Here is a 19116-nt window from a genome sequence, read left to right on the forward strand (position 1 = left end):
AAAAAAAAAAAAAAAAAAAAAAGAGTGATGGGGGAGCAACACAGGTGCTGACAGTGGTGGAGTCTCCATATTAGCCCTGGATTGGTTACTTCTGAAATTCTTTTGCTTGAGAGACTTCCATCCTGTCAAAGCTGTAAGGATTTTTGTGTGTTATATGAAGTCAAACCTAATCCTAATTGACTGCTTCCTTCATTCATTCAGATATTTACTGATTATTTATTGGACTGCAGGCCTTGTGCTAAGCATTGGTGTTACAAAGATGAGTGAATTCCCAAAAGCTTACAATGGGGAAAGCAGACAACAAGATGTTTATAATAGTATCATAGAGACTCAGATAGAGACATTTCCAGAATGCAATGTTCCTCCTTTTGAACAGTGAGATCTTAAAAAAAGAGAAACTGAGGGAGTTCTAAGGAGAGAAACTGAACAAGGGGATGACTCCTGGGAAGATGACTTACTTTGGTTGGGTTGGCGATTACCCGTTTGCCCTTCTCTTCTAGCAGGGGTCCTAGTTCAGCCAGTTCCACCGTGTCAGTTTCCCTGTTACTGGCAGGAGTCCCATTCCCCTGTGCCACCACAGATCCTTTGTGGGAAGACATCTGGCTGGTACCTCAATACCCTGCAGCTTCAGCTTGGGGAAAGGTTGGGGTCTCTCAGCCCCAGGGGGCAGAGATCTCCCTGTGATAGTAGACACTAAAAGCAAACACAAATATGAAGGATTGACACTTTATTCCTCTTACAGTTTCATTTCTATACTCTAATATTGAATAAGAAGCTAATCAACCCATATCCTGTCCCAATTCTAAAGGCCAGTTAATTGCTTAAATGAAATCTATTCCTGTCCTCCCTCTTTAACGTCAACCTTTACCCAGAACCTCACTGATCTTATAAGTAAGGCTGAAAATGTAACACCTAGTTGCTTGCTTTCAAATAATCTAAGGTTACTGCACCAAACTGTCACCACAGAAAAACAGCTACCCACCCTCAACTCACTCCCACAGGTATGGAACCATTTAGTGAGAAGAGTCTCAACTACCACTCCTAAAGCTCACTCTGCCCAAGAAAGGCCTAGCTCTGAGGCTGAGGAACAAAAATATAAAGCCATCATCTGGCTGCAATTACTACAAGATCATCCAGGCTTAGAAATGAATTAAATGCCAACTGAACTCAGTTGGACCTTATCTACAAATGCTTTGATAAATGTGTCATGCATACAAAAGGAACTTGGTTGTGGGACAGATGCCTAGTGGTTAATTTCTCTGCGAAGTCTACTAATTCTATTATAGCATTATAGCCTGAGTTCAACCCTGGGATAACAAGCTTTCATCACAATCTGTCCTGCAAGCAAGCAAGAACTTACCTGGAAGCAGGAAGGTGAAGACAAGGAGGCAGCCCCACTTTACCCTTTGCCACACACATACCTAATAACCAGCTCTGCAAGAACTTGTTTCAACCACCACAACCCATAATCTAAGCCCCACTCAAATGAGTATTTCAGAAACTAGAGACAGGCACACACAAAATCAGAAAAACCCAGAATTCCATTTTCTAGGAAAAATCTCAGACACTTTAGGTTTTCCTGAGTTGGATTTTCACGGTAGTCTTTAATCAGGCCTCAGGGAAATGCAAATAAAAAAAGAGGGAAAGTGGGAGAAAGTTTCCAAAGATTTCCACTATGCTGTAAATTATTAGTTCTTTCCCCAGCCCTACCCCACACAAAGGACTTTGTTATAGCAATAGCAGTAGCCAGAATATTAGCATTTTCTGGCATTGGTTACTCAAGCCCCACCCAAACCCAAATAACCACATTGCAATGCAGGCAGGGCCAGGTAACACCTACGTATGGAGTGGGTTGCATTCCGGGAGAGGAAACTTAAGCTTAGGGAGCCCCAATCTTTTATACTGGGCAGTAAACATAACTTTGCTCCTGAGGGAGACACTATATCATCCATGGCTATTCACTATATACAAATATCTTTGATATCTTGTGTTAGTTCTTTTTTATCTAAGAGTAATCACAATTCCTTCTCAGGGATTATAAATCTCTTTCTCTGACTCCCTAACTCTCTCTGTCTCTCTGTCTCTCTCTCTCCCCCTCCTTCCCTCCTGGAGCTGGGACACCCTTCTTTTCCTGCCCTTGGACATCAGAAACTCCAAGTTCTCCTGCCTTGGGATTCTGGGACGTGCACCAATAGCCCCTTGGGTTCTCAGGCCTTCAGCCTTAAACTGAACCAGTTACGGACTTCCCTCGTTGTCTAGCTTGCAGATGACATACTGTGGGACTTAGCCTCCATAATCTCATGAGCCAATTCCCCTAATAAATCCCACCTGTATCCATATGTATGTATCCTATTGGTGCTTTCTGGAGAAACACTTACTAACACATCAGGTAAGGGCAATCCTCAAGCTTCTAAACAGTCATAAGTCATGCTATGCTCAACCCACAAGCACAGCTGAAAGCAACCAGCAATTTAGTCCAAGAGAGACAAAAACAATAACTTGCTATACAGCAGACCTTTATATGGTGTCAATACATAGGCAGTTCCTCTTCCTTTAAATGTGCAAGACTCTGATGAGATGCCAGCACACAGTCATAGTGAACAATTGAGCTCAAGGAGAACAGGAAGCTGAAGGACTCTGAAAATCTCGAGGATGGGCAACCCACATGAGAGGGACACTAGGAAATCTTTCTCAATAGGCTGACCTCAAAACATATTTCCTCAAAGTGAAGTACTACTGAATCAGCACCTTTACTAAAAAAACACGTTATATCGCAGGCAAAACAACAACAACAACAACAAAAAACACTTTATATCACAAGCAAAAACCATAAATAGTTTTGGGCATCTTGGATAAATCTGAAAAGAGGGGGACACTTAGCTTGCGATACTGTTGGCAGTAATTTAGATCAGACCACCAGGGCAGAAACAAAACAAAACAAAACAAAACAAAATTCTGGTTCTAAGATGCAACACACGGATAATAAGATAATAAATATACTTTATTTTGGTTAGAACCCATTTCAAAATGAATGAATGGGGCAGATTCCAGCTTGCGAGCATATGACTTAACTTCTAGCCACTTAGATAAGGGCTTATGCACATTTTCTTGTGCTTGTGGTGGCTTCTCTTATCCCTTTCCCCAGAGTAAGTCAACACATTCATTATTTAGCAAGTGCATTTAGGAACAGCACCCTAAGGCATTCTAAGATACCGTGCAAAATACAAGTTGAACAAGTTATAGCATTGTTGTCAAAGAGCCAGATAACATAGGTAGTTTGTCATATGCACAAAAATAAGTGATACAATTTGATTGCTCCAGGAGGGCAGTGGAGGGAGAGAACCCCTCAACTAGAACCGTCACACACTAAATTTAGTCATTTTGAGTGCTATGTAACTATTTTACTAGAGGCAATGAGAATAATATAGAGAAAATTTAAGTTGGGCAATTAGGGTCCAAAGATCATATGCAGAATCCAGCTTGGCATTCTTACTAATTTCATCATTTGATCTGAAAAGTTTTTATGCTCGCAAGTCTTCTGGCTATCATCAGTCTTTTCCCTTTTCAGTCCAACACAATTACTATTAGTTCTTCTGATTCCCTCTAGCTCCTCTATCACTAGCTCCTATACCACCTCTACAAATCTAGACCCAGAGTCACCAAAACCTGAGACCCCAGTTAACTCACAAACCAGCCAACAGCTACAACTCATCATACAAAATATATCATCATGCATTCAAGTACATACAATGGAGGTCAATGGAGATCATGTCATCATAGTGAGCAAAGTCCATTGTCCAGTTTGGTCTTCTAAACTGTAGTAACACAGAGACAGGAAAGGGAGAGATAGGGATCGGACGTCTGGCAAGAAAGAAGAGCAAATAATACTAGGATCTGAAAATACCACTTCTATGGGGTGGATCACTCGCAAACAATGGAGAATTACAAGTGTGTTTTAGTCTATGATGTAAAATCAGAACAAACCCGTAAGGTGTTAGAATGATCCTAGGAGAGCCAACTTTCTGCCAGTTTTCTATGTCCTTATGTATTTTAGAGGAAATGCCTTTCCCCTCAAGCTTGCCACACCCAATGTTGCAAATTACATTTGAGCCAAACTCGACTGAGTGCATTTTTGATGGGATTTCTTCAACTCAAGCTAATAAACCTTTACCACTAAGCTTTCCAACTGGGTAAACCTAGGATATTAGAGAGTAAAGCTGTGGAGCAGGGAGGTGTTTGTACTCCTATAAATAAGATAATCCTGTGTCAAACTTGGGGAAAAGACTGATTTTTAATCACCAGCCAGTTAGCTGGAGAGTTATTTCACTCATAGTTTTTGGAGACATTTATACAGTGAACCAATTCCCAAGTTTTCCAGGTTATAGCACACCTTTCCTGGAGGCAAAGACACAAAGTTTCTAAGAGTTTGGTTCCCGGGCCTTTAGAGAGTCTGTGGGTAGGCTCTATCCATGCCTAGCTTGATTCTTGTGCTAAAGCAAGACCAGTCTAGCAGTATAGATAAAGAACACAGTCATCTTTCCCCTTATCTACTGTATGTTAGGGAGGATAGTTTCACAGCTTTGTTGGAGAAACATTAGTCAAAGCAAAAGCACATGCTTGAAATCACCAAACTACAGTAATGGGGCCTCAGCTCTCCTACTTGATGCCAAGCATCCCAGAGTATGAAGTGGAAAAACAATCTGACTTCCTTCGTAGTTTTTCCCCAGCAGAAGAAGTCTTTTAAGAAAGGGTCTTGCTTGGTCACCCAGGCTGGAGTGCAGTGGTGTGATCTCAGCTCACTGCAGCCTCAACCTGCCGGACTCAAGCGATCCTCCCACCTGAGCTTCCCAAGTCTTAGTAACTGGGACTAAAGGCATGTGCCACCATGCCCAGCTAATATTGTTTATTTTGTAGAGACGAGGTCTCACTATGTTGCCCAGGCTAGTCTCGATTCCTCCAGCCTTGGCATCCCAAAGTGCTGGGATTACAGGTATGAACCACTGTGCCTGACAGAAGAGGTGTTTTTGAGCCGTAACAGACAGGCAAACTTTGCTAACGTTATGACAAAAAAAAAGTGAACAGTATACAGGCATATGAAGGATTTTAACGCCAGCCCATTTTTTATTTTTGGAGTCCGGGTCTTGCTCCCAGTTCAGTCAGTTCCAGGCCCAGGCTGGAGTGTGTGGCATGACAATAGCTCACTGCAGCCTAGTACTCCTAGACTCAAGCAATTCTCCTGCATCAGCCTCCCAAAGTGCTGGGATTACAGGTGTGAGCCACCGCGCCCAACCAATGCCAGCTCCCACTTTTTTTTTTTTTTTTTGGAGACAAGAGTCTTGCTCTATCCTCCAGGTTAGAGTACAGTGGTACAATCTGCTCACTGCAACCTCCGCCTCCCAGCGTCAAGCAATTCATTCTCATGCCTCAGCCTCCCAAGTAGCTGGGATTACAGGCACCTGCCACCACATCCAGATAATTTTTGTATTTTTAGTAGAGACGGGGTTTCGCCATGTTGATCAGGTTGGTCTCGAACTCCTGACCTCAGGTGATCCACCCACCTCAGTCTCCCAAAGTGCTGAGATTACAGGCATGAGTTACCACGTCCGGCCTGTGCCCCCAACATTTTTGAGCAGGAAAAAGGAATTAACTTTGAGCATGGCGAGAGGAACAAAATCCAGGAGGTGACATTAGGGACAAATGGACATAACAACATTGATGAGTACTGACCCAAGAAAAAAACCTCACCATAATTCACAAAGCTTCTAGATATAAAGATGACCGCTTATCTTACCTGTGTGATAATAAGTAGATGGGACAGGATAATGTGGCAGGAGTGTTAAAGGGTTTCAGTTTGACTTTGTATTAGAAGTCAAAGGAAACTTCCTATGGAAACAGAGAACAAATATACCGGCCTAGAAAGAAGGGCAATTTCTTAACCTTCATTAATCTGAGAATACCAATTACTTACAATATGCGTGGTGTTGTGGCCACAGAGACAAGGCAAAGAGGAGTCAGAGGGTTGAAATGGTCGTTGGCCTCTAAACGGGGGAAATAACTTTCCTAATATCATTACTACAAGGCTTAGTGCCATTATGTGCAGGAGGAATTCAAAAGAAAAGCGCAACTTTAGTTGAAGTGATCAGAAAAGTTTTGTGGAAGATTTTATGAAAGGAGCTTGATAGGTGGAGATGGAAACAGGGCATTCCAGGAGAGTATATGGTGTGAACAAGCCATGAAAGAACACAGTCCCCTGGGCAGTAAACAATTCATTTTTCCAAAGAGTCCTGGAAAGGTAAAATGAGGCCAGACTGAAGAAACTGAAAATAGCCTAAAAGCCTACTTAAGGTGGTGTGTCCTTTATAAATCAGTAATGGGGATCGGTGGATTAATGTTGCTTCCTGTTACTTTTCTGAGATTCTCTCCTACCTGCGGGCAAAGTCTTGACCACTGAGAATAGAAGGCTTTCAGATTCTACTCTACAGTTAGGTATGGTTTTGCGGAGGTCTACCCTAACATGGGCCTTCACAGGTAACATCGGTTTTTATCATTGATTTCCCAAGTGCAAATTACAATATGGATACGTAAAAGTTACTCCTGGAGTAAATACATTTAGTGGCTGCAAGCCGGAACCCCGACATTGCAATCTGTTTAGCACCACCCTAAATTCCTGGCAGTATAGATACTGTACAATCTCAGGAACCGAAGTTGCACCATGGTGCCCTACCCAACTACTAGCAAAACAGAAAAGCAGTGAACAGACCCCACTATTACTTCATTTCAGAAAAGAACCAGTCATTATCATCTTCATTTGTTTTGAAGACCGCAGCCTATGTATTCTCAGCTGTATTTTCTAGCCTGTCTTCTAAATTACTTGAGGGAAGTACTACGGTTCATCTAGTAAAGAACCATGGCCTCCTGGTGCTCCTCCGACATGTGAAACGGTGTAAACTGAAATTGGCCTTGTCAGTTTCCCATTCTCCCACGGAGCACCAGAAACTGAGGGAAAACACTTCTCTATTTTCTTAAAATCGAAGGCTTGAAGACCAAATTTCTCAAACAGAAGATAGTATACATCAATCCTAGATATCTCAGCTAATGAAATTTCATTTTCCCCCAAAGTAGCTTCGATTCTGCCCCGCATTTCAGCCTTCAGGATTACCTTAACCCTGCAGAGCGATCACCAACCTCCCTTCCCACCCCATCAAAGTGAGGGCACTGTCACGACTTGGCTTGCCAAAGATTGTTGGTGGAGGAACCTTTGGGCTTCCCCGCCACCCAGTGCGGCTGTTCCCCGCTGAGAGGCGGTTCGCGACCAAGGCCCGCAGCACTCCCTGCCCACGCGCGGCAGCCTCGGGGCCAGGCTTAGCTCTGGCTGTCTGGTCCCGATCCGGGGAACCCATGCATCTCCACCCCGTGGGGCTAAAGGCGCAGCACTCACAAGACTGCCGGGAGTCGGGGGACAGCCGGGGACGAGCGCCCACTGCACCTAGGCCTCTTCGGAGGCGGCGCGCAGTGGGAGGGGCCGGAAATGTTTACAACTTCGACCGGCTGGACGCTGGGAGGACTGGCGGCTCCAGGGCTGGGGCCCGAGCCCCTTGGCACGTCGGAGCGGGTTCCCCCAACGGCTATCTCCTTCCTAGGCCTGGGTGGGGGCCCCCGGGGTCCCCGCGCTCCCACCGAGTCCCCGCCCACCGCGCAGCCCCGGGGAGACTTACAGCCGGGCGGGCAGGCTCTGCTGGGGGCCGCGGTCCCCAGCGCTACATCCCGCGGCGCTGGAGGCGGCCTGCGGCCGAGCAGCCCCTATCTTCAGCGCCCTCTCCGAGCCGGAAGGGGCGCGCGACCGCCCGCGTCACCTCCGCAGCCGCGTCGCCTCCTCTCGGGCTCTGCCTCGCCCGTCCAATCCCAGGCCTTCTCGCGGAGTCCCAATCACAGGCCCGCGCCCGCCGGCCACACCTCCCGCCTGGAGCCCCGCTCTGCCGCCCCGCCTTCGCTGCCGCCTGCCCACCTCCCCGCCGCGGCCAGGTAACCTCCACCCGCCCCGGGCTTGCTGTCGCTCGTCCGATTCCACACTCCACCTCATTCCACCTCGTTATCGCAGCCTGAAGTGCGTGATGGAGAAGGAATTTCAGAGAATGAGGCTGAACGTTGGGAGGGAATACTGAATTTTCTACCATACACCTTGTCTCATCTCCTCTGTCCCCAAGGCTAGTCGTTTCATCTCTGAAACACTTCTTAATCCCTTCTTCAACCGCATGGTCCCTCCCTCCCACAAACTACTGAGTGCCTACCATGTGCCAGGCCCTGGGCTAGACCTCAGTCTGCCTCCTGTTATTTTCTTGTCAGAGAGCGGAATTGTTTCTAACCACTCTTGCTGGTGAACCCGTGCCCCCGCTCCTGCTTCTACAGGCACCCAGAGTGCAGATCGGGGAGACGACATAGGGTATAGTACAGCCCTTGTCTGAACCACACAACACAGAAGGGGATTTCAGGGTCTGGCCATTTTCTCATTTCTCCCAAGAATGAAATAGTATTATTTTATTCCCACTTTTCAGATGACGTAACTATCATTTGGAGGGGTTCAGTAATGTGCTCAAGGTCACAGACTGGCCAGGGACAGAAGCTTGGCTCTATGTGACTCTAGAGCCCATGCTCTGGAGCCCCAGACACAGCAATACACAGTTGCTGAAAAGCAGAAAAGCAAGAAAAGCAATGTCGATCTTCCTCTTGTGAGCGAACCTTCAACTCACAGGATTATTATAAGGATTAAATTATGTAATGTAGATAGAGTACTTGGCACAGTACCTCGATATGGCTGTTAACTCAAAAAAAGTTTTAATTTTTTTTTTTAGGGACAGGTTCTCACTGTCACCTAGGCTGGAGTGCAGCGGTGCAATCATCAGATCATAGCTCACTGTGCAACTAGTGCCATTCTAGAGGCAGAGAAAGTGACTCATTGTAATCTGATATAGGTGCCTCAGGGACGTGGGGTCAATTCTCTTGGTCCTGGTTAAAAGCATGGGCTCTGGAGTCACATAGAGCCATGCTTCTGTCCCAGGTCAGTCTATGATCTTGAGCACATTACTAAATCCCTCCAAATGATAATTACCTCATCTGAAAAATGGGAATAAAATAATACTATTTCATTGGGTCTTTTGTCAGGATTGAGTGAGATAATTCATGCAGGTTCTTATGATGAGGCCTGGTCAATGGTAAGTGCTTTCTAAATGTTAGCTATTACCATGTTGCCCTTTGTATAAAACCCTCAGAAACTTCCCACTGTCCCAAGGATTGAGTCCAGGTTTCTTCAGCGTAGTGTTTCAAGGCCCTTTGTGAGCTGGCTGTAACCTCTAAGGCCTCATCCTTCTCCATTTTCCCTCTGGCATGTTGGGCCTTGGTGAACTAGTTCTTTAAAGTGAACTTCTCTTTCATTCCTCCAGGCTGTTGTACATGCTGATCCTTCTGTTGGACTGCCCTTCTCATTGTCTGCTGCAAGATGCCAGCAGATTACAATGCCCACTTCTACATTTGAGTTTGGCCTCAGACAATCCTAAATTCACATTTAGGCTCTGCCAGCCACTTACCAGCTGTATGACCTTTGGCAAAGTATTAATCTTCAACTCACATGATTATCATAAAGATTCAATTATGTGATGTAGATTGAGTACTTAGCACAGTACCTGGTACATGGCTCAAAATATTTTTGTATTTTTAGGGACAGGCTCTCACTCTGTCACCTAGGCTGGAGTACAGTGGTGCGATCATAAGATCATAGCTCACTGCAGCCTTGAACTCCTGGGCTTCATGGGATCCTCTCACCTTAGCCTCCCAAGTAGCTGGGCTACAGATTCGTGCCACCATGTCCAGTTAATTTTTTATTTTAATTTTTTATTTTTGTAGAGATAGGGTCTCACTATGTTGCCCAGGCTGTCAAAAATGTTAACTCTCCCCTTCCTCCCTTTCTGAATCTTTCTCAACCTCTTCCTGCTTTGTATGTACCTCTGCTATGGTATTAGTCACACTGTGTTATAATTATTTGTCACTTGTCTATCTTAGACTGTGAGTTCTTTGGGGGTCTAAGACCAGTCTTGGTCACACTTGTATCCTCAGGGCCTAGCACATGACAGATCCTTAATAAACGTTTGTATGTTGAGTGGATGAGGCAAAAACCCATGCAAGACAAGGAATGGTGATCTTCCATGTGGGAAATTCTCTTTACAAACCTGCTTCACTGTCTGAGCCCAACATTCCTAAGCAAGATTTTCCTTCCTGGAGGTGAGGTGGCTGAGACTGTGTTACAGAGCACAGTGCATACACATATTAGCTGATCAAGAAATGTTGGATGGCACACCATCAACAGAATTTAGTGAAGGCTCTGCCCAAGGGAGGGGTGAATTCTGAGGGTCCTACAAACCTTTCTCTCAGAAGCCCCAGAAACAGCAATAAACAGTTGCTGAAAAGCAGAAAAGCAATGTTGACCTTCATTCTGAGCCCACCACATTGTTTTGTTGCAATGAAAGTAACAAAGAAGAATCTAGAGAGGCTGCCCTAGTCCTACCCTGGGAAAGGAAGTAGACTGGGTCATGCTCTCATAGCAGAGGAGAAGGGCGCTCAGGACAGATGGGCCTGGGGGAGGCCAACTCTATCCGGGCATCAACAAGTCTGGCCAGGGCTGGTGATGTCAGGTTACTTTTTAAAGAAGGCTCCTCTTCCAAACAGAAAGGCAACACTTTGATTTGTATGCCAGGTTCCCTGAAGGATAAATATGGTGAAGGATGGGCCAAGAGAAGGAGGAAGGGGAAAAGTAGCATATCAAGGGAACACTGTGAGGAGCAGGTGGGCTCAAAAATGTCCCCCTAATGTGTGTTCTCCTTCCCCCACCTTGAGAGCCTCCAGGGAGAAGCAGAGCTTTGCCTCTGCTGAGACAGCTGCTGAGATGATCACTGAGTCTGCTGGCAGCTAATATTTCAGCACATGGTACAACTTCTCAAAGGTTCTTTGGAACACCTGGGAGAGTTCCATGCTGGCAAACCCTTCCTCCCTACGTCCTCGGGGATTTGGAAACAAGGACCCCAGACACAACAACCCTTTCAATATCACACAGGGGCCTCAGCCCCATTTATTTGCACAGCCAGGGGTTCCTGCCACAAACAGCAGTTTTCGATTATCAGTAGCTGTTTCCCTCTAGCCTGGGCAGAGGCTGAGACACACATGGAAATGTGATATTTCAGACTCCTTTGAGATCTGAAGAAACCATTTCCTCCTTTCTTGCCATCTCCATAAGATACCTCTGGAAGTATGCTCAACTTATACTCACATGTACAGATTTGCCCATAGGTTAAATAGTGAAGGTTAAGTAAAACCCATTGCACAGACTGTTCCTTTCATCACAGACACAAAGAAGGTGAGACTAAGATGCTATCAAGGAACTAGCCAATCTTGGACCAAGCGTACATGCTCCCTTCTTTCTAACTCCATGGAAGAGACTGCTCCATGGGCCTCTTCTGGACCTGTTGCCACGGGGAGATTTAGGAGGCCTTCCAAGGAATGACTCAGCGTTGGCCCTCTTCCATGGCTACAGGAATATTGTTCCTGCAGGTACTATCCAGAGTTCAGCTCTAGATGGAACGAAAATAGCTGAAACTCTCAGGAAAGGAATCTAGGGCTTATAGTGCTTGAGTACTGATGGGGAACAATGGCAGCGAACAGCACCAGGGAAGCTGGAGGATGCTCAGTAGGTGAATCGCATCTTTTGCGAGTAGCCCAGTTTGTCCAAGTTGGGATGGCAGGCCAGCTGCACCATTGGGGGTGGCCCACAAAGCAGCACCAGCACATCATCTCCTGGAGTGGGCAGGTGTTCCCGGATCATGTCGGCAGTCACAAAGCCCTTGCTGTAGGCCCAATCTGAAGTTTGGGGAGAAGAAAGTACTTAATACTCCAGATACATGCTGGCAAGCGGGTGTGGTGCCATGAAACTGGCGAGGGCCCTGAAAAGCTATGGAGAAAGTGTCAAGTAGTAGCAGCAGCTGGGAATGGGTATACTAAGCCTGCTTCAGGCTAAGCCTTAGCAGCACAGCCATCCCTGTCACCCACCTGGTAAACAGGAACCCAAAGAAAAGGGACCAGGAGATCCCTGTGTCTGTGCACTCAGACTTCCGAGTCGGCAGTGTGAGGCAAGGTTGATTTCACCGAAGCCAGAACTCACAAAGGGGCAAGGCTTTGATTTTGACAATGAGGGGTTAGTGGGATGTCCAGAAATGGGAAGGATACCTTTTGGGGGATGATCCAGAGTGAACCAGAGCTTAAAGCGATTGGGATAGCGGGCCTGCAGTTCCTCCAAGTCCTCTCGCAAGATGATATCCTTTTCTGTCTGAAATGCAAAGGGGAAGGAAAGTCTTTAGGAGTCTTCTCAGGCCCACATAAAAAGTTTTCTGCTATAACAACTTTTAACTAAGAAAAGAATGTTAAGGGAATGCAAAAGTTCTAGGAAATAAGCAAGACTTGCAGTGCTTTTAGGGAGTTAGGATAAGGAGAAGAGGGGAACAGCCTTTATCTACATATTATGAAGGAATAAAGATGAATATTTAACCAAGAAGATCTAAGTTTCTGTGCTCCAGACTAGATGCCTTAAAAGTTTTCCTCTTTCCTTGGGGGCCAGCGAAGGAATGTGATTCAGTGCTCTGTCCTTTCTCCTCCTTATTGAAAGAGGACCCTGTACCTTACAGAGGGGACCTTGGGCAGAAGCTAAAAACAGGGCACTGGGCCAGTTCTGCCCATCCATACCGTGTCTCTTAGCCCTCCCCATACAGCAACTTTGAAGTCTTAGGGTGGAGGAAAGCAAACCAACCTGGTTGGCAAAAAGCAGAAAGCACTGGGTTGGATCTTCAGGGACTTTGAGGATGGCCCGGATCAGCTGTAGCATTGGGGTGATTCCTGCATGAAGATACCCCACAATGAAATGTACTGGACACACTCTGCCCTGTCCTGGCTCCTTAGCTGACCAGCCCTTTTGTCTTCATTCTGCTCATTCACCACTGCGCTCCATTTTCCTTTAGCATTCTCATCCTCTAAACTCCTCCTGCATATTCTCCAACGTCTGCATTTCCAGGCACCCTTCAAATTCGTATGAGTTCATATTCTAGAAATCTTTCTTAGGAACCAATCTAAGACTCTTCTGAAAGTCCTTTGGAGGCTAGGACTCCAGTGTCACGGATGACTACAAGTACCTCCGGATTCAATGATGAAGGTTCTAGAACACTGTATTTGCAGAGGTTAAGTGCATGTACTTAGGCATTAGGTAGAGCCAGATACTAATTTTGCTCTAGGCCATTACAAGTGAAATAACCCTGTGGAAATCATTTAGCCTCTCTGGACCTCCATTGTCTCTGTAAAAGGGAAAGGCCAGTACCTACTTCATAGATACATATACATGTGTCTACTTTATGTGTCTAATATATAGTAGTGTATTAGACTACACAGTGTCTAATACATGGTAGTGTCCAATGTTAATTTTCTTTCTTCCTAGCTAGTCATTCCTAGCTGCTTCTCTCTTCTCTCACCTAAAAACTATTAGATCCATTCAATATGAGGAAAGCCCATTTAATTTGTTTCTCTAATTCCATCAGTTAAAATATTTTTTTGGTTTCTACCTGGTTATGATTTTGTTTTTCATATGCTAGGGAGCTCTAAGCATTGCTGGAAATCCCCTGATGAACAGCTTGGCTATGATTACCAGTCTTCAGAGGGTCACCTAGGAATTTGCATGGCAACAGGCAACAATAGTGGGAGAGAAAGGCCCTCAGTGTAATGCACCTGTCCCGCCGGCAATCATTCCCAGTTTCTTCGCCACTCGAGGTTCTGGTGGAGATTTCTTGTTGGGCTGAATGTTAAAATGCCCTGAGAAGTCAAGTGAAGAGAGCAGTGGAAGAATAAAGTCAATACAGCGAACTTAGAAAACAAATGCAGAGTTGAAAATATGCCCGAGTCCAGTTGAGCAGCTGCTATGACATCTGATCCTGGAGCTTGGGTGGAAGTTTGACTTGAGCCAGCCCTGACAATAATATACTTGAGGGACAATGGGGCCAGGGCTATCTGTGAGTCAGTTCAGGGCCACACAGCATTATCAACTGCTTCTGGCAAAGTGTCACTCCCTGGTGAAGGAGACAGGCATGAAGCCAGGTGTGAATCTATTTTCCGAAGTGACACACAGCAGCTCCAGGGACTTGCTAATGCACCCAGCTGTTCCCATGGGAAGGGCTGAAAGCTATCTCTGGCTCTCTCCACAGCTCACCCCAGGGGGCAAATTTTTGAAGGAGGGGAAGAGGGGCACATGTTTGCTTTAGTAATCTCCACAGCTGCCATGGCTAGGGAATTCAAGTGGAGGAGGAACTGCTTCCTGTGGCAAATGGGGCTGAGAAACATGCCTTTCTGTCGTATCAGTGCTATGTTTAGAAGGGCGGCCCCGGCCCTTACACACATGCACACACATGTGTACACAGCCATACTGTGCCAAGAGGACTATGGGAACTGATAAAGTGGGAGACAGGTTCAAGGAGAAAACAGGTCATTACCTTTTCCAGTGTAAGTGAGCAACCCGCTTGGCCCCCGAAACTCCACCACATCCCCAATCTTCAGGCTATCCAGGTACTGAGACATCTTCCCTCCCTCAGGAAATTTGGGGTGCACACCCTTCAGGTAGACCTTATAAGACAGAGAGAAAAATACCTTATTTGGAATGTCAGTGGTTTCTGAGCCCAATGTTGAATAAACCTCCCGGAAGCTGGGGCAGGGATCAGATATGTGCTATCTTTTCTCCATCTACATACTTTCTTTTTTTTTTTTTGAGTCAGAGTTTCGCTCTTGTTGCCCGGGCTAGAGTGCAGTGGCGCAATCTCGGCTCACTGAAACCTCCGCCTCCTGGGTTCAAGCGAGTCTCCTGCCTCAGTATCCCGAGTAGCTCATAATTTTTTCATATCCACAAAGTACATACCATTTCCGGCTATCAGGCACGTCTTAGAAATTTCTACAAATCCCAGAAAGAATGGGTAAGCAGCCCTTGGGTCCCTTCCTAGCCCCTTACCTTGATGACAAGATCCACGTAGCCTTGATCCTCATCACTGGTGACAGGAGTGTACGGTCTGATGACCAGGCTGCCATCAATTCGGGTGGAGAGGTAGATATGTTTCCCTGGGGACCGTGCAGAGAGCTACATAAGGGCTGTCTGTGATGTGCTGCATCCCTCAAAATACTCAAAGAGATTTGAGAGAACAAGATGTCTTGCTTCCTGCTGTGGTTCCAAGGAGTTACCAGGCAGGGAAGATTCACCCCGTTGAGCCCTCAGTTGGATCTCTCATAAGCCCCCAGTTGAGGAAACGCTTATTTCCAGGGTCTCCTGCCAGTTACTGCCAGGACCCTGACAGATGAATCAAAAGGGTCTGGGCAATGGGAAAAAGTTAGTAGTGCTTGCTCAGAGGGAGTAATTAGCAAATCCTGCAGGGAAGAGGCAAGACTGTTGAGTGTTAAAGCTGGTTGAGGGCCACGGAAGCAACACCCTAGAGGGGCCCAGTGGCACCTCACAGCTTGGAGGATGCAGAGCCAAGTGGGGGAAGGGGAATGGTGTGTGGAGCAAACCCGTTGAAGCAGCGTGTTTCATGAGACCCCAGGAGGGGAGTCACCTTCTGAGGATACCAGGGAAAGGAGCCCATTCCACACTTTCCTTACCCACAGGCAGCCCCAGAGTGTGGTGGGCGGTGGGCAGGGCAAAGCGGAACCTCTTGGTGTTGTGGCTCACAGTCTGGAGGGTGGAGGACACAAGTGTTTCACCAAGCGCGCCTGGCGCTGCCACGTCCCTTGGACATCCCAACCACCGTGGGTGCTGTACCCTCCATGCCAGGAGCACTCTGGTCCCCTCCTCCACCCTGCCCCTTTCTTCCCCAACTTACCGTCTTGTCTAGCAGTCGTAGCAGGTACTTTTCATTGGGGTCCAGGAGAGTGACCTGAGGCCGGCGGGACCTCCGAACCAAGTAGGAGCCCACAGCCAGACCGAGCAGAGTGACCAGCCCCACCCCCAGGGAGGCCAGCAGGACTGGGCTCTGTGGGTAGAGGAGGCAGCGTAACCGCCAGGCTGGGGAAGAGCCCTGGGCTTGGGTGGTGACCGTCCCAGGGGTGGCGATCCCGAGCTCCAGCGCGGAGGCATGCCAAGGGCAGAGGGGTAACCTGACAGGGTCCCGAGCCCGGATGTGCGGGATCGGGACCCCAGCATACACGGTGGGCCCAGAGCCCTGCGGGGCGGGGTCGACAGCGACGGCCCCTGGTCCGGAGCTGAGTGGCCAGAACCAGATGGGGAGGGGTCCCCCAGTGGAGGACACTGAACGAGGGTCTTACCGGCTGGATCCCCATGACGGAGCACCTTTTCCTCCACCACCCGACAAGCCGACAGATCCCACAGTGCGCCGCGGGGCGGGTCGGAGGGCGGGGCAGGCCAGAGGCGGGGCCGGGCAGGAGGCGGGACCTCGCGGCGCCGGGGTTCAGGAGGCGGGGCCTGGCGGGGGGTGTCTGTCTGGGGCGGGGCCTAGCAGGAGGCGCCGGCGGCTGGGCCTGTTGGGGGCGGGGCCCGGTAGAGGCGGGGCTGGTCCTCCCTGTGCTCCACCCGGAAAGGGAATTCCGCTGCTCGGTAGCTCAGGGTCTCTGGTGCTTATTCAAGATTTTTTTTATTTTTTTATTTTTTCGCTCTGTCGCCCAGGCTGGAGTGCAGTGGCGCGATCTCGGTTACTGTAACCGCCCCCTCCCAGATTCAAGTGTTTCTCCTGCCTCAGCCTTCCGAGTATCTGGGACTACTGGCGTGCGCCTCCACGCCCGGCTAATTTTTTAATTTTTTATTTTTTTTTATTTTTAGTACAGACCGGGCTTCACCGTGTTGGTCAGGTTGGTCTCGAGCTCCAGGCCTCAAATAATATACCCGCTTCGGCCTCCCAACGTGTTGGGATTACAGGCGTGAGCCATCGCCCTCGGCCCAAGATCTTTTAAGACTGCAGCTCCAGTCTCTCTTCCCAGCGAAGTGGTCCCTGCCACTTCGACCCGCTTATATCCGAACAGGATGGGAGTTCTGCCTAAGGTAGAACCACGCTAAATTGGGGGATTGGCAATCTCTTGAGTCTGCGGGTGCTGAGCGGAGAGTGTTAACGATGAACCAGAGACAGGCTCAAAGTAGAGCAGAAGGGCCTGAAGTTAATCGCTGTGTAGCCACCTTAGTTTTTCAGCCGGCTGAATTGCAGCAAGAGAATGGAACAGCCCGGAGGAGTCTCTTACAGGAGTGAACAGTGGCANTCCACCCGGAAAGGGAATTCCGCTGCTCGGTAGCTCGGGGTCTCTGGTGCTTATTCAAGATTTTTTTTATTTTTTTATTTTTTCGCTCTGTCGCCCAGGCTGGAGTGCAGTGGCGCGATCTCGGTTACTGTAACCGCCCCTCCCAGATTCAAGTGTTTCTCCTGCCTCAGCCTTCCGAGTATCTGGGACTACTGGCGTGCGCCTCCACGCCCGGCTAATTTTTTAATTTTTTATTTTTTTTTATTTTAGTACAGACCGGGCTTCACCGTGTTGGTCAGGTTGGTCTCGAGCTCCAGGCCTCAAATAATATACCCGCTTCGGCCTCCCAACGTGTTGGGATTACAGGCGTGAGCCATCGCCCTCGGCCCAAGATCTTTTAAGACTGCAGCTCCAGTCTCTCTTCCCAGCGAAGTGGTCCCTGCCACTTCGACCCGCTTATATCCGAACAGGATGGGAGTTCTGCCTAAGGTAGAACCACGCTAAATTGGGGATTGGCAATCTCTTGAGTCTGCGGGTGCTGAGCGGAGAGTGTTAACGATGAACCAGAGACAGGCTCAAAGTAGAGCAGAAGGGCCTGAAGTTAATCGCTGTGTAGCCACCTTAGTTTTTCAGCCGGCTGAATTGCAGCAAGAGAATGGAACAGCCCGGAGGAGTCTCTTACAGGAGTGAACAGTGGCATGGCAACTTCATTTCCTGGTACCTTTTGACAAAAGACTGATTTTGTTTACAGCGCCACGCTGTCAGCCTATCAGGATCATTCAGGAGCTTCCTTTGGCTTCAAAATCCAAGCTTCACATCCTGATTTGGGTTCTTGTGCCCTTAGGGTCAAAGAAATTGACTTTTGAGGCAGAGTGTACAGAATAAGAATCTTGCCTCTAGCACTTATTGGCTCTGTGACCTTAGATAGCTTACTCAACCTTAGTTTCTTCATCTACAGATGGATATATATTATCTACAGACAGATAGTATCTAGTTCATAGCCTTGGTGTGAGGCTTCAATTGACATATGCTAACGTGCTTAATGTAGTGCCTGTCATAAAGCAAAATATTCAACAGATGGCTGTTACTATTATAACTTAAAAGACAGCACAGAGGGTCAGCTAGGGTTTTAGGAATGAGCTCTGTCTGGGGCACAAGCATGGGACAGGAGGCGGCAGGAAAAGGCATCAGGAGCCGCTGGAGCTACAGATTTCCTAAGATGACCATTCTTTCTTATACACAAGTTTCTCAACTAGAATGACATTTGCTCTTTGATGTACAGTGATGGATGAGATCTCTGCAGATGTCAGTGTCAACATCTTAAACTAATACCATCAGGGTAGCAGGGACATTGGAGCCCCAGTTTTAAGTTGTATTTGGTGAACTCTGTGAATGATCCAAGAGATACTTAGTTTTCCTTTTCCTCTGCACTGGCTGAAATGTTCCTAAGACCCCAGTACACGTTCCTCTGAATTTTGGAAGCAGCCTGCACACTGACTTGAGGGAAGTGAGTGCAATAGCGCATGGTGACGTGCCAATCCATGCAGAGAGGGTTGAAAAGGGGAAGGAAGAGACCCTTCCTCTTTTCTGTTCTGAGAGAATGAGGCGATTATGTTTCGGTGCTTCTGACACCCCACTGCTGGTTTGGTTAAGAAGCCACACTACTGATCCTTGCTACTGCCCTGCTCTGGCTAAAGAGGTTCTAGGCCTTCCTCCCTCTAGTGGACAGATGTGGCAAGAGGGGAGGTATGGAACCAAAGGAGAGCATAACTACTACTCGGGCTTCTTTCAGTGATTGCATTTTCTGAACCCCAA

At 47.5% G+C, this 19116-nt stretch overlaps 2 protein-coding genes across 4 annotated transcripts in view; both read right to left on the reverse strand.

The window, feature by feature from the left end:
* Positions 1–7927, reverse strand: part of ADIPOR1 (adiponectin receptor 1) — a 19954-nt gene extending 12027 nt beyond the window's left edge. Inside the window, exons 1-3 of one of the 2 annotated variants that reach the window (XM_017896511.1) lie at positions 7716–7927; positions 3749–3815; positions 459–693 (exon numbers count right to left, since the gene is read on the reverse strand). In XM_017896511.1, the coding sequence (XP_017752000.1) occupies positions 459–599 (141 nt within the window). In that variant the 5' untranslated portion in view covers positions 600–693; positions 3749–3815; positions 7716–7927. The remainder of the gene's footprint in view (positions 1–458; positions 694–3748; positions 3816–7715) is intronic. The other variant, XM_017896510.1, reaches the window with a different exon arrangement.
* A 3158-nt stretch (positions 7928–11085) lies between these two features.
* Positions 11086–16494, reverse strand: CYB5R1 (cytochrome b5 reductase 1). 2 transcript variants are annotated; one of them, XM_017896573.1, is made up of 9 exons: positions 16381–16494; positions 15939–16088; positions 15718–15790; positions 15077–15183; positions 14568–14697; positions 13810–13893; positions 12845–12930; positions 12268–12367; positions 11086–11901 (listed from the first exon to the last, which is right to left on the reverse strand). In XM_017896573.1, exons 1-9 carry the CDS (start codon positions 16393–16395, stop codon positions 11729–11731), a joined length of 918 nt encoding a protein of 305 aa, XP_017752062.1. In that variant the 5' UTR covers positions 16396–16494; the 3' UTR covers positions 11086–11728. The 2 variants fall into 2 exon arrangements, with proteins under 2 accessions (XP_017752062.1, XP_017752061.1); XM_017896572.1 differs by lacking the exon at positions 11086–11901 and having other exon boundaries at positions 12068–12367.
* Between the last annotated feature and the right edge of the window lie 2622 nt (positions 16495–19116).

Source organism: Rhinopithecus bieti, unplaced genomic scaffold, assembly GCF_001698545.2.
Source record: "Rhinopithecus bieti isolate Rb0 unplaced genomic scaffold, ASM169854v2 scaffold_24392, whole genome shotgun sequence".
In the NCBI taxonomy this organism is placed as follows: Eukaryota; Metazoa; Chordata; class Mammalia; order Primates; family Cercopithecidae; genus Rhinopithecus; species Rhinopithecus bieti.